The 15,673-nt window shown below is 36.2% G+C and overlaps 2 protein-coding genes across 3 annotated transcripts in view; one reads left to right on the top strand and one right to left on the bottom strand.

The window, feature by feature from the left end:
* Window positions 1–5,299, top strand: part of tmtops2a (teleost multiple tissue opsin 2a) — a 40,707-nt gene extending 35,408 nt beyond the window's left edge. Inside the window, exon 4 of the mRNA XM_065240068.2 lies at window positions 3,550–5,299. Coding sequence (XP_065096140.1) covers window positions 3,550–3,738 — 189 coding nt within the window. The 3' untranslated portion in view covers window positions 3,739–5,299. The remainder of the gene's footprint in view (window positions 1–3,549) is intronic.
* The window catches only part of LOC135717828 (beta-galactoside alpha-2,6-sialyltransferase 2-like), a 74,036-nt gene that overhangs the window by 13,109 nt on the left and 45,254 nt on the right, over window positions 1–15,673 (bottom strand). For both annotated transcript variants that reach the window (XM_065240061.2, XM_065240060.2), the window contains exons 3-5: window positions 6,647–6,744; window positions 6,103–6,204; window positions 5,325–5,499 (exon numbers count right to left, since the gene is read on the bottom strand). In XM_065240061.2, the coding sequence (XP_065096133.1) occupies window positions 5,325–5,499; window positions 6,103–6,204; window positions 6,647–6,744 (375 nt within the window). The remainder of the gene's footprint in view (window positions 1–5,324; window positions 5,500–6,102; window positions 6,205–6,646; window positions 6,745–15,673) is intronic.

Consider the following 15,673-nt stretch of genomic DNA (forward strand, 5'->3'; position numbering starts at 1 on the left):
ACCGCTGATTAAAAAACCACAGCTTGACCAAGGAGAACTTAATAACTTTAGACCAATCTCAAATCTCCCTTTTCTTTCGAAAATATTAGAAAAGGTAGTGGCAAGCCAGTTACGCACATTCTTGACAAATAATAGTACATATGAAAAGTTCCAATCAGGATTCAGGCCCCACCATAGCACAGAGACAGCGTTGCTTTGAGTTACAAATGACCTCCTATTAACATCCGATCGTGGTGAAATCTCAATTCTTATATTACTAGACCTTAGTGCAGCATTTGACACAATAGATCACACAATCTTACTCAATAGACTAGAAAACTATGTTGGTATCAGTGGTCAGGCGCTAGCCTGGTTTAGGTCATATCTAACCAATCGCTATCACTTTGTTTATGTAAATGAGGAAGAGTCATATCACTCCCTGGTTAAATACGGTGTACCGCAGGGATCAGTTTTAGGTCCTATCCTGTTCTCGTTATACATGTTACCCCTAGGAGACATTATCAGGAAACATAACATAAGTTTTCACTGCTATGCGGATGATACCCAGCTTTACATCTCCTCGCATCCCAGCGAAACACACACGTTTTCTGAGCTAAAAGACTGCATTAGCGATGTTAGTGACTGGATGGCACATAACTTTCTTAAGCTGCCGCACAGCATTCTTCCATCTTAGAAATATCTCAAAAATACGCCATATACTGTCTACATCTGACGCAGAGAAGCTTATTCATGCTTTTATGACCTCTAGAATAGACTATTGTAACTCGCTACTCGGGGGATGCCATTCAAATCAGGTAAACTAGCTTCAGCTAGTTCAAAACGCTTCTGCAAGGGTACTTACTCGATCTAAAAAGTATGACCACATAAGCCCAATTCTGGCTTCTTTAAACTGGCTACCAGTTAAATATCACATCCAATTTAAAATATCACTAATCACCTACAAAGCTTTAAATGGCTTAGCACCCTCATATCTTAGAGAATTACTATCAGAATACAATCCATCACGCACACTACGGTCGCAAAATTCTGGCCTATTGATTATCCCTAGACTATCAAAAGTGTCTAAAAGTGGAAGATCCTTTTCCTACTTAGCCCCTAAGCTCTGGAATGATTTACCAACCGATGTCCGAGAATCAGACACAAACGATCATTTTAAATCTAGACTTAACTTTTCTCTTCAACAAAGCATTCGCGTAATTTGTCTAGTAAAGGTTCTTAACTCGCAATAGTTATTTTCACGGAACAAAGCACTCACGGTCATAACACAGACCAACCAAATAAATAAATAAAACCTTTTCTGCATGAACACTTAAAATGAATTGCATTAAATAGTTTGCCACCGTTTGCCACTGAACCTGCATTAACGACGACAGTGGGGCTTCCGGCCTTAGTCAAACGGTTTGGCACGTATGGTTGGGTTGCGATTTTGGTGCTTTCGTGTGTCTTGTGAATAGTATGCCATACCGACCCGTTTGCCACTGAACCTGCATTAACGACGACAGTGGGGCCTCCAGCCTTAGTCAAACGGGTTGGCACATATGGTCGGGTTGCGATTTTGGCGCTATCGTAAGTCTTGTGAATAGTATGCCATACAGACCCGTTTGCCACTGAACCTGCATTAACGACGACAGTGGGGCCTCCAGCCTTAGTCAAACGGGTTGGTATGTATGGTCGGGTTGCGTTTTTCGCGCTTTCGTGTGTCTTGTGAATAGTATGCCATACAGACCCGTTTGCCACTGAACCTGCATTAACGACGACAGTGGGGCCTCCAGCCTTAGTCAAACGGGTTGGTATGTATGGTCGGGTTGCGTTTTTCGCGCTTTCCTGTGTCTTGTGAATAGTATGCCATACATACCCGTTTGCCACTGAACCTGCATTAACAACGACAGTGGGGCTTCCGGCCTTAGTCAAACGGGTTAGCACGTATGGTCGGGTTGCGATGTTTTTGGCGTTTTCTTCTGGTCCTGTAAATGGTATACAATATAGACCCGTTTGCCACTGAACCTGCATTAACGACGACAGTGGGGCTTTAGGCCTTAGTCAAACGGGTCGTCAGGTTTCATTTTCTCTTAAAGATCGGAAGGTGACCCTTATTTACCATATATACCCTCGCATTGGGCCCCCAATTTGCTAAATCCTCAACTGTGGATAATATAATTATGCCGCAATAGTTAGTCTGCCTGGAACTAAGCGGAGTTAAACCACATCACTGTGTGACACTTCAATACATATGAACGGCCGCTACGCTAATACGATTTTGTTTTTCTCTCCCTGTCTCGTCCTCGACCCGGGGACAACGAGACAAACAGACCCAGTCCCGATAGATGTGAAAGTCGGCACACCTTTGATCTACTGGCCGTCCTTCAACGTGATGCCCAGCTGATGCCTGACCAACGATCACCGGCAGAACCGCTTAATCTCCGCTAAATCTCCGGGGTTTTTTTCTCCTAGGGGGTTTTTCACCCCGCGGAGGCAGCCTTTTTAGGCTTTACCTAGCTTCCTCTTCTAGACGTTGCTTTAGTTATACGTGCACTTGTAATATTGAGTCATAGCCGCAGCAAATTTAACTGCTCATGCTATCATGTATTTTGTTGTGCTATCTGTCGTTTTTCTGTGCTTTTCACTGCATCTATTTATGTAAAGCTGCTTTGAAACAATTGACTTTTGTGAAAAGCGCTATATAAATAAAATTGAATTGAATTGAAAAATATTCAGCAGCAGTCATATGGAATGGGTTACCAGCAGCCTTAAAGTTAACAGACAATACTGATCATTTTAAGTCAACCCTAAAGATCTGGCTGAGTAGTAGGCAGTAGTAGTGTTATAAGAGTCACATGTAATGTGTATATGACTTATATGTCTGGGGGAGGTTTTTTCCACGTTTTATTGTTTTATTTTTGTTTTAATCATCCGCATATTCAAAATATAGAATTACATTTAAATTAAGATATATGCCTACACCATATCCCTACATTCACACACACTATCAAGTGCACACATTTTGAAGGACCAAAATGGAAATAAGCCTTTGGCTTTATTGTGTTTATCCTTCTGACTGATAATTGTACAAAGTAATTTTATGTATTTATTTATTTATTTATTTATTCCTTATACAATATATATTATGTCAATAAAGATTTTCAATCAATCAGCACCATGTAGACGGTTTCATCGAACGCACATGTAGTGATGCGATTACACGTTTGATCCGAACTTTACTTCCGGTTTCTGTTTGTTTAATGGTCTGACTAGTTGCTAAATTGAACTCTTGAACAAATATCTCGAAAAAAAATTGGTTTCCTTGGTAATCTATGTGTTGCTTATTTTGTTTGTAATATAAATAAACTACTTTAAAATTACTTTGTTGTTATTAATTCTTAGAAGAGTTTACCGGAAGTTACATGTGTTCCACGAAAGCCACTTGTTTGTGAACCGTCTGCTGAAACCGTCTATATAATACTGTGGTCTTTATAAAATAAATTATTAATGCCTGGGGTTTTGTTGTGCTTTGAGAATTTAAGAAAGCTAATCTCATGTGTTGTTTTGCAGTTTTACAAGTGTTTCCTCATCCTGTTTCACTGCAAGCACGGCTTTCTAGAGAATGGACAGACCTCTATGCCTTCAAAAACTACTGTCATCCAGCTCAACCGCAGGGTCTATAGCAACACAGCGGCTGGCAACGCACCCTCCTCTGTTTGCCTCAACCAAAATGAATGCAGCAATCCCGTCTCAGACTGAACCATTCCACCCGAAATCACAACTTGATGTTCCAGGTCCATACTGTCCCATGATGTCATAAAGTCATTTCCCAAATGATAATAAAAAGAACTGTAGCATTACGTGATGACTAACTGTAGCCTAAATTGATACACGTCTTGCCAATTATTAATCAGTAGTTGTATGTGCGTGCGTGATCCTAGTGGTTCCTGAATGTGTGCAACCTTGTTGATATACTGTAAGTGCATAGTGCAAAAAGTCACTGGTAGCTTGTGAATATGGATATTTCAGGATCATGTGCAGGTGCATGACGTGAATTAAAGACTGAAACCATGTTTGAATGATACTGTAAGTGTGCATAAAAAAAAAACTGTTTTAGACTTGTGCTCAAGAATAGTAAAATCCTGTTTTGTGTTTTCTTTCACCCTTGTTATTAATCTCCTTGGCTGCTGGGAATGGAGGATGGTATCATCAAGTGTATCATCAATCACATCACAAAGGTCTTGCTTCAAAGTAATCTGATGTCAAAGTGATCCAGGACAGTACCTCCAAAAATGGTTAAAGCTGTAATGGGGCATAAAGTGTAGTGCACAGTTGCATAAATAACCCCATTCAAAACCACTGAAAGACCTAAAGATGGATACTTCCCACAGGCTCATATAAGTGAATTAAATACACAAGTAAACCAACTACCCCAAATGCAAGTTGCAAGTCCTCAGTATTTGTCATTTTGCTTGTGTGTTTCTCTGAGAGATCTTGACTTGTAATTTGACCTTTTATATAAAAAATGTTTACACAAAGATGATGCAAGTACATATGACGTTATTTGGTGCAATACATATAAAGTTATGACGCAAGTGGTGCAGTAGGTGCCAAGTCTACTTAAGCGATAACTTCCTACTGTATATAAACAGACAAGACATTATTCAAAATTAAATAATTTTTCAACTTATGTATGGAAAGCAAAAATAGCTACACATTTAGATAAAATCTTACTTTATATAAACAGACTAAATTTACCAATTTTTACCAATGCAGACCTTCTGTGAAAACAAGTTCATTTTCAAATATTTAAGAAAATACTTCAATATTTGGTTTAATTGTAAATATAATGTCATACATTTATATTACATTTTTGTGTAATATTAAACCGTACCTGTCAAAATATTTATCTGGGTAACTATGTGCTATTAGTATTGGCCAGTTGTTATCTGGGAATAACAAACTTGCAAATGTTGCGACTGTCCAATCAGAATCAAGCATTCCAATGAGACGTATAATAAATGCATTTGGAAGACAGTTGTGCTTTCAAGCTTGTGCATTTGATCAATATGTGTTCCCTGGAAATCAAACCCTCCATCTTTGTGCCGCAAATATCAATACTTTACCACCTGAGCTACAAAAAGAAGTCACATTCACTATAATAAGTCACAGACAGAACTACTAGAAAAGAAATCAAAGAAAATTTGAATCTTTAATGTGGAACATGTGAGTCAACCACACACAGCATGGCAAATGTTTCCAATATTACTCTCCGAACATGTGGTGCGGCATATTGCTTGACAATTGAACAGATGTTCATGTATTTGGGATGCAGACAGACTTACCAATAAATCCAGAAGAAGGAGGGTTGGGCTGAATGTTCTCCTTTGTGTTGCTTTGTACAAAATCCCAGAGATTCCAAATAAAGGAAGGATGCAGGATGTAAAAAGGCTGCTCTGGAAAGCTTTTTCTGTGATTAATGTATGGTTTGAAGAGTTCAAAATTTGGATTCTGGTACCACTATAGTGAAAACAGAAAACAATCATGCTAATCTTATGCATACAGTCATCTGTTTGGAATTGGGGATTGTATAGATAAGCAGGGGTAATTCTCAAATCACCGTTTTCAAAAGACAACATCTACAGACAAGTCAAACTCATTTTCTACTGATAGCCATGATGATGTTGCAACCGTAATGACAGTGGCTAAAGAATATACCAAACTATAGGGCCAAAGTCTTACAACAAATAACGCTAGACTTTACGTTTCACCATGTAAAGTGGACAGCAATAACAGCTGAACTGTCAGGGGAATCCTTGAGTCTTATGGAAAATCAGTAAATGGATGCAATGATCACTCAGCTGCGGTTAGAAAAGATAATGCAAATCTTTACTAGATGTATTTCAGTCTCACACACACTCATGTTCATACACTTTTGTCTTGCAGCACAGTCACATGAACAGGGTACAGCAAGAACACAGTGACACCTAGTGGCTATGGATACAAAACACATCCCATCAAAAGATTCTGCTAGAAATAAACTTTGGACAAATGACGACAACACTGTACAAAACAAACATTAATTAAGACTGAATGGAATAAACACACTGTGATCTATCTTACCTTTTGCAAGTCAAATTTATAAGGAGCAGCATCCCAGGCTACCAGAGTCATGTTCTTGTAGTTAGAACTGTTGTTGAATTTGTACACGGGGTTTGCAAGAATCTGTTACACGATAAATAACAGTAAAAAAAAAATTCCATTTAAACCAGTACATTAGAAAGAAGAATGACTGGTCATTCGCAAAGAATGGTCCGAATTCAACTTTTTGCCATACCTGCATTTGATGGGTTAAATTACTGGCCATAAATAATTCTTACTGGCCTATTATATATTTCCTTTCTGTTTATTACAAATATACATATTGTCATCCATATGACACTGGAGCTGTGTACGTTTGGCTGTATAAGTTCTGCATCTGTCACAAAAGTTTACAAAATCTGAAGTTTTTCTTTATACTTATATTTCACATTTTAGGAACATAAGGTGGTCACAGATGTATTGGGTTTGATTCGTATTACTTACACAGTTCTAGTTTAAAAACCAACACTTGATGAGTGTTATCTTGGACTGTGCGTTTGTGTGTATTAATACAGATGACCCTCACCTGAGAGTTCATGATGCGAATGGTTGTTTTGTTGCCCACATCTCTTTCATAGCCTTTACAGGGTGCAGAGTTAAAACGCAACACTCCATCATGGGAATCTAAAATGTCAATGATTGAGGAAAAAAATTGAATCTAAATGTATATATTTAAAATGAATGATTTTATATTAGTTATATGCTGGGAAAAACATATTGTGACCCAAATTATGAGATTTGGTGCATCAAAGTTTAATTACACCCTTTAATTTCAATCTTTGACATGAATTGAAATGAAACTCATTTTTTTCAGAACATTGTTTTTTTTTTACAAATTACTTATCCGTGAGCTTCATTACTTTTAAAAAAGTCAAGTGATCCTTATAATCTTTGATCAAAAACCCAAATCTCCTCCCCTCCTCAACAACTCTTTACTTCTAATCATACTATTGCAGGTGTGCGGGGTCTGGGAGAAAATTGCAATGATTAGCAAATAGTAACATGAACCTTCAAACGATCCAATCAGTTATCGATGGACGAATTCAAGTCCAGCCCCACGGTTTTTTTTTATTTTTTATTTTTTTTATTTCAGAAATTCAAAAAGTATACAAGGAGTTATAAAAAAAAATATACATCTCGCAACAATTGAAGATCAAGTAAACATAGATTATAAAGTAGTTAAAAAATAAATAATAAGCAAAAGAAAAAGCGAAAAAAAAATGCCAGTGGTAAGTTACAACAATTTAAAATAACAAAGAATGTCATGGGTTTTTCTTGCCTTTTTGTTTTTGATTTTGTCCAGTGTAATACCATATTGTTTAATTTCTTTTAAAAATTGTTCAAAGTTTGGCTTAGCTTTTGTCCATCTTTTTACATGAATATGATATTTTCCAATTAAAATGAAAAGTTGAATAAGGAAAAAAATCTTACTTTTGGAATCAACACTGTCCTGTACAAAGAAAAACACTACATCATATAGATCAATTTGTATACATATTTCACACATCCTAGACATGAAGTTAGATACATCTACCCAAAACATTTTTGAGCATACACAATCAAAAAAAAGATGAGTGATAGATTCTTTGGCAACACCACAAAATTCACACAAGTTTTCAATATTCGAATGGAAACGTTCAATCACCTCTTTGACAGGGTAAATTCTATGTAAAATTTTATAAGAAACTTCTTTAATTTTATTACTAATAAAAAATTTATTTGATATTAACCATACTTTTTTCCAATTAATATCTTTAAATTTTGTGGACCAAAACACTGTTGAAGATGGTAAATAATTTGTTTTTAAAATATTTCTTATATATTCAGGGGCGGACTGGCCATCTGGCAAACCGGGCAGTTTCCCGGTGGGCCGACTTACTTTTTGGGCCGATACATCTCATACTATATTTGTCTAAGCAGCCCAGTTAGCGTCTTTTTTTCTAAACAGACCGGCCCACTCACATTTAAGCAGCAGCCCATTGGTTATTTTTTTTTAAACAACATTAAGCTGGCCCAATGACTGACCAGCACAGTCATCGTCCTTTCTTTTCCTAGATAGACCGCCCCACTCACATTTAAGCAGCAGCCCATTGGTTATTTTTTTGAATGACATTAAGCTGGCCCAATCACCGCTTTGGTCTCTGTGCAAGCGCGCGTGCATCGTCGGTCAGTTCCTATGGTCAGTTCACGTGTCAAAATAGAGAGAGAGAGAGATGGAGAAAAAAACGCAAGGGAGGCGCAGAAAAACTGCGTGACAAAAAGAAGCAGGCTCTTCAGGCAGACGCTGCAAAATGTGTTAAAAAACACAAATGTTTTCTGCGGCAGCAGGACCATCAACTCGCATCGCTGGTGATGATGATGATGGTGGCGGTGGTGGCACTGGCAGCACCAGCACGCAAAGTGTCAGTGAGGAGAGGGAGAGAGACGAGGGAGAAGTGAGTGTATGACTGGGGTAAGCAGAACTGCTTTCAAAACACAAGTTTAGATGGATACCCCTTGATAAAACTGAGTCAAAAACACAAAATATGGTGATAAAGCTGCAATAAAATAATTGCACTCTTTGCTCTGTGACTACGAGAGTGTATCTGATTCGTAGATTTTTCGTTGATTGTCTGTTTCAAAACGTATAATTTCTCTTCAAGCAAAATCAAACAATCCAGGAGATCTGCTTAAAGAAAAAGATATGTTTATTGTATATAACACAACACACTTGACAGATAATGTTAAAAATCTCTATTACTGTAATCACACAAGTTTTCTTCAGTGAATGTAGTGAATACTTTCCTGTAAGTACTGCAAGTAATAATCAGTTTTCAATATTAATGTAAGCAGCACTTGTATTTTGTAATAAGTCAGCAATCCAATGGCAAATTTTGCCAATTGCATGAAGCTTGTTTTAGTATTCATAAGTGTGGATTATACAGTTTTATTGCATTAATAAATAACAGGTTCTAGAAGTGTTTGTTGTGTCAATCCTTACTCTTTTCTACCTGCTATTAATTGGGTTTAGTGCTTTTATGGAATTGGAGTTGCTATTGCTATACATATTTAAAGGCGTGCAAAGATGGGTGGTATTTGTAATTATACACTGCAAAAAATGATTTTCAAGAAAAAAAATTCTTAGTATTTTTGTCTTGTTTTCAGTAAAAATATCTAAACATTCTTAAAATAAGATGGTTTTTCTTGATTAGCAAAATGACCCAAGAAAATAAGTCTAGTTTTTAGACCAAAAATTTAAATTTAAGTGATTTTGTGCATAAAACAAGCAAAAAAATCTGCCAATGGGGTAAGCAAATTTTTCTTGCATTTAGTGTTTAAGAAAAATGTTCAAGACATTTTTGCTTACCCCATTGGCAGATTTTCTTGGGTCGTTTTGTTCATCAAGAAAAAGCATCTTAATTTTAGAATTTTTTGATATTTTTACTGAAAACAAGACAAATATACTAAGAATTTTTTTCTTGAAAATCATTTTTTGCAGTGTATGTAGTGTGGGCCTGTTTGGGCCAAAATGCCAGGGCCGAATTTTTGTCCCAGTCCAGCCCTGTATATATTTATTATTACATTTATCTTTCAGTATATCAATATCCCCAATAAACATTGTATCACTACAAAAACTGGTTTGAAGATCAACATTTACAGGATAGAATCCAGGACTTCGTAATAGTAGTACAATTTTATCAGAGATTGCATCAAAGATAATAGCATATTCTTTTGGTCTCACAGGAATCATAAATTTGTTGAGAAATTCAGAATATGTTAAGAGTAAACCTTGTTCATTAAGCAATTGATTAACAGTAAGAATTCCATTGTCGTACCAAGTCTGATTAAATATAGATTTTTTTTTGTACAGGATATCTTTGTTATTCCATATAAAATATCGATGTGGAGAAAAGTTATGTTTATAAACTAATTGCCAAGCCAGCAATGCCTGCTTATGGAAGTTTGCCAATTTAATTGGGATTTTGTCAACCGAAAAGTTACATTTTAAAAGAAAATTAATGCCACCCAAAGAGTTAAATATGTAATTAGGGAAAATATTCCAAATACTGTCTTTATTTTTAATAAATTCAATTATCCATTTTATCTTAAACACGTTATTAAGATCTGTAAAATTTAATACTTCAAGGCCACCAAAAGCTCTATTATTATTTAGAATATCTTTCCGTAAATAGTGTATTTTCTTCCTCCAAATAAAATCATAAAGAATCTTATCCACTTCTTTGACAACAATGTTTGGTACATCTGCTGACATTGATATATAAACAGACCTTGAAATCCCTTCTGCTTTTGAAAGCAGAACACGTCCATTTAGGGACAGATCTCGCATAAGCCACATATTAAATCGATTCTTAATTTTCTCTATAATAGGCTCAAAGTTTAACTTGCTTCTTTGATTCAAATCTTTACATACCATTATTCCAAGGTATTTGAGATTATCTTGAATTGGTATTCCACAAATTTCCTTCAAGATACATTCTTTAAGAGAAAATAAAATGGACTTATTCTTATTCATCACTAATCCAGAGATACCAGAAAATGTTTCAATACAATTAATAACTTCGCCCACATCATCACTGTTTTTGATAAAAATTGTGGTATCATCTGCTAATTGACTAAGTTTTATCTCTTTCCCAAACACTGATATTCCTTGAAAACTTGCTTTTTTGATATGTGCAGCCATGACCTGAGTAACCAAAATAAAGAGAAAAGGTGATATAGGACATCCTTGTCTTATCCCACGGCCTATATCAAATCTCTGACAAGTACCGTGGGACAGCTGGACTGAACTATTACATCCATTATAAAGTGTACAAATTGCTTTTTGAAAAAAAAATCCAAAACCAAAAAAGTCGATAACTTTGAACATAAACGAATGTTCAATAGTATCGAACGCTTTATAGAAATCAATGAATAATATAAAGGAATCATCTGGAATAAGGAATCTATAATCAATTAAATCTAAAATTAATCTAATATTATTTCCAATAAAACGTCCTTTCAGAAAACCCGACTGCTCTTCGTCAATTATTGTATTCAGATATTCCTTGAGACGTTTTGCAAAGATTAAAGAAAAAATTTTGGTATCATTGTTTAACAAACTAATTGGTCTCCAATTGTCTAAGAATAGTTTATCTTTGTTAGGCTTTGGTATAAGTGTAATTACCCCTTGTTTTAATGATGCAGGCATTTCTCCCAAATCAATTGCTTCTTTAAAAACAGCAAGTAAAAAAGGTGCAAGGTCATCACAAAACTTTTAAAAAAATTCCCCTGTCAATCCATCATTCCCAGGAGCCTTGTTATCTTTAAGATTATTTATACAATTAGTAATTTCCTCAATATTTAATTCTTTATCACATAACAGTTTGTAATCTGATGAAATTTTGTTAATGCTGTTGGCAGTGCCGGCGCCAGCCGAGCGCTGATGAGGGGGCGTCTAAAATACCAGAGGGGGCGATCACATGAATGCATATAATTCCCCCAGCTAGAAAATACATATATGGTACATTAAGTTTTAAAGTGTTATAAACAAACATCTCTGTAATACAACCACAAAAACTACAGCTATAGTGAGCAACGTACAGAGCTCTGAACAATACAACAACAACAAAAAAACGCATACCTAACGTCACATATTAGAACAACACTGCTCATTTGAAGTTCAGACCCAGAGGTAGAAATAAATTTTACGTAATGGTGGGGGGCAGTCTTGGCAAATAGAGTTGATGGTTTTCAGCCCAAAAACGGTCCAAACGCAACATTTTATCAACATTTTGGTTCAATTTGATCATATAACGTAGTTATTTTAACTGCCACAAGTAATGCACCATAAGCTAGCGATTAAGCAGCTAGAGAACCACAATAGCAGAATGACAATAACTCGTTTACATATACAGCTATTCTGTAGGATAGGCTAATTCAAATTCGTTAATTATAAATTTAACAATGTCTGTTTTTTATCTATTTACTCCTGATAAACAGGTGTGTGTGAGAGAGAGAGATCGTACAGGCTTACCTTTAACGTTAAATGCAGAACAATAATAGGCTGTTGGTTGTACGTTGACTTGCAAGGATGCTGAAAAACATGAACATCTGAACTTTTCAAAACTATGTACAGTCTGGCTGAAGTTCATGGTGCCCGAATTGACTTAATGACAGCCGAACATTTGGATCTTTGCACCTGAAATGCTCCGATAATTCATCCACGCCACAGCATTAATTGATGTGTGACAATCCGGAGTCCGGTTTGTAGAACTTCCAATGCTATTTTCCATATATCCATTGCTACAGGGCATGCCCAGGTCACTCTCACAATCCTGTCTGTAAATTTTTATATAATTTCCCACTTCGACATCTTGATTTCCATCTGAGACTCAGAACGCGGGCTCATTGTCGGCGTGCCTCAAGCCGTCAACACAAACTTGTTCAACTTCAGGCGCGGCTGCAAGAACCAACAACCATATGACGTCAAAGTACCGCGAGAACGATTCGAGAAATCATACTAAGTTTCGTTTCGTCTCGCTCTCGCGGCATTTTGACGTCTTCGCCTAATGAATTCGAACAAGCCTATAGGCTATACATGAGTGGGCGTGTGTCACGGTAGAATACATGCACACTTGTTTTTTTGTTTTGTTAAATAATTAGACTTTAAAATTCACTTTAGGAAGACAATACACAAGGCAAACGTGATTTTTAAATAGCGCATTTTATCATTAAAATCCCATTCAACATTAATGGTGATCTGAGGGGGCGGGATAGTGCCAGTGAGGGGGCGACGCCCCCTCACGCCCCCTCGTGGCGCCGGCCCTGGCTGTTGGACACATTATCAAGAAAAAAATCTGCATCATTTAGTTGATTATTTGAACTATACAATTTACTATAAAATTGATGAACAAAACAAGAAATATCCCTGGGATTATCATTAGTAAATCCATTAATTATTAATTTATTTACCGATGTTATTTCTCCATTTCTTTTTTCTAAACTAAAAAAGTATTTTGTGTTTTTTTCTCCTGCTTCCATCCATTTTCTTCTAGACCTAACAAAAGCACCCCTCGCTTTCTCTTCATAAATCTTATCCAGATCATTCTGCAATGTAGCAAGTTTTAATAATTCAGTGTTTGTCATATTTTGGTTCTTTTTACAAGTGATGGATATTATTTCATTAATTATTTTATTTTCATTTTCTTTTTTCTTTTTCTTAATTGATTTTCCATATGATATTGCAAAACTCCTTATTTCAAATTTAGTTTGTTCCCATAATTCCCCATAAGTTTGAATCAAAGAAGCCTGTTGCCAATATTTAACTATTAACTTCTTAATTTGGTCACAAAAATCATTGTAATCCAGTAAACTATTATTTAACTTCCAATATCCTCGCTTAATTCTGCTTGACTGACATACTAACACGTTTATTTTAATTGATAAGCCTTTGTGATCTGTTAAAACTGATGGTTCAATAGTAACAAATTCAACTTTCTCTTTTAGATGTTCTGAAATTAGCCAAAAATCAATACGTGACTGTTGAGATCTGTCCCTATTACTCCATGTATACATAAGTGATTGTGGATTTTTATATCTCCATATGTCGATCATGTTCAGCCGTAAACAAACATTGCTTAATTCATTTGCCATATTGTCAACTCTGGGAGGCCATCGATCTAGTTGTCCATCAAACACTGTGTTAAAGTCACCACCCCAAATGATCTCAGCAGAGGGGAACTTCGAATGTAAATGATTAATATGGCCTTCAATATCCTGAAAGATCAACTCGTTTATTTTTTTATTATTGGTGGCATATATATTTATAATAATAACTTTAACTTGGTTAATATCAATAAGTAAAGCAACCCAATGACCTTGATCATCTGTTTTGTGACTTAGAACCTTCCCTGAAAATTTGTCTTTTAAAATAGCGACACCTGCTGTTCTATTTGAGGCACCAAAAGAAAACCAAATGTCAGAACCCCATTGATTCTTCCAAAAAAGAACGTCATCTTTGCAGGCATGAGTTTCTTGAATGAAACAAAAATCTGCTTCTTTACCCTTACAAAACAAGAACAGAGCTTTTCTTTTTAACATATCTCGTATTCCCCTGGCATTTACTGAAAATATTGTTATTGACATGAACTCGAACAAGAAGGAAAGAACACCTTAATAGAACAATAAGGTGAACAATAACCAAATTAAGGTTGAAAGTGTTGAGAGTGTATAATAAAGGTTATAATCTTACTCTCATCTTTTCGAAAATCAGTCACATTCGTAGTCATTTTTGAAATCCTGCTTGCTTCAATTTGAATAAAATGAAAAGAAAGAAACCTTGTGAAATTGTAAATTCACATTACTAATGAATAGAAGCAATATAAATAAACGCACAGTTAGTTTTAGTCTTTAAAGAATAAAAGCCTAAAGCCAACCCATTTTCCGTTTCATAGTCATTTAAGATTCAGATCACAAAGTAAAGAGAGTAGTGCAGGTTTACATTTTAATTTCTTTACCATCTACGATTGCCTTGACTCCCACAAAGAAGGCCTTTTTACCCTCTTTCCGTGCTCTGTCGATCGAAGGCCAAAGGAGATTCCGCGTAGCCCTGTCTTTAAAAGTGAGATCCTCTTTGAAGTACATCTTGTTCCTTTTAAGAAAGTCATTTCCCTTTGCACCTTTCCATGTGAGGTCCCTCGCTGTTCTGGAAGTGAATCTTATTATTACCGGCCTTGGTTTCTTTTCCTTGCCACTATTTGGACTGGGTCTTCCAACTCGATGAGCAATGTCCACATTGTTTGCCACGAAGTTACGATCTTCTTCAACAACCACCGCTTTGCAGATTTCCATTACACGAGTTTTGACACTATCCTCTGCCTGTTCGGTCAGCCCCTCTAATCGAAGATTCCACCTTCGACAGTAACGATCCTGATCATTTAATCTGTCCTCCAACTCAGAGATGCGCTTTATGTTTTCTTCGGTTTTGTTTTTAAGACTGTCGTTCTCCTTTCGAATGTCGAAAATTTCATAATGCACCACTTCTAAAGCTTCTTTCAAGAGATTGATGCTGTTCGAATTTTCTTTCACCATGTCTTTTATTTCCTCGGATGACTGTCTAATTATTTGTATAATACTTTGCTGCACCTGACTTAGTTAGATCATCCGATGCAGCACGTTTTGCTTGCTTTTTCGACGGAGGTGCTTTGGTTGGCGTATTTGGAGTCGAATCCCACTCATCTTCCTTTTCCTGTTGACATGTGTAAGAGTGAGTTTGGCTAATAAGTCTTTTCTCTGTTGATCTCTGAAGTTCGGTATCCATCTCATGGGCTGACGAATCCATGATAATTCCTCTTCTATTCAAGTAAGAAATCGCGGAATCTGTATTAAATTACCTGCAATTATTTATCACTAAGCCGTAACAAATGTGACTTTCTTCTTACATAAACTTTTGTAAGATATACCCTATATTGTTTGTAAGCGCTATAACGTGTGCATCTATTCACGCCGCCATCTTGGCCCGCCACCCCCGAAATTATCTCCAGCCCTACGGTTTTTCATTTCAGAAGCCGGTTCA

Source organism: Paramisgurnus dabryanus, chromosome 7, assembly GCF_030506205.2.
Source record: "Paramisgurnus dabryanus chromosome 7, PD_genome_1.1, whole genome shotgun sequence".
Classification (NCBI taxonomy): domain Eukaryota; kingdom Metazoa; phylum Chordata; class Actinopteri; order Cypriniformes; family Cobitidae; genus Paramisgurnus; species Paramisgurnus dabryanus.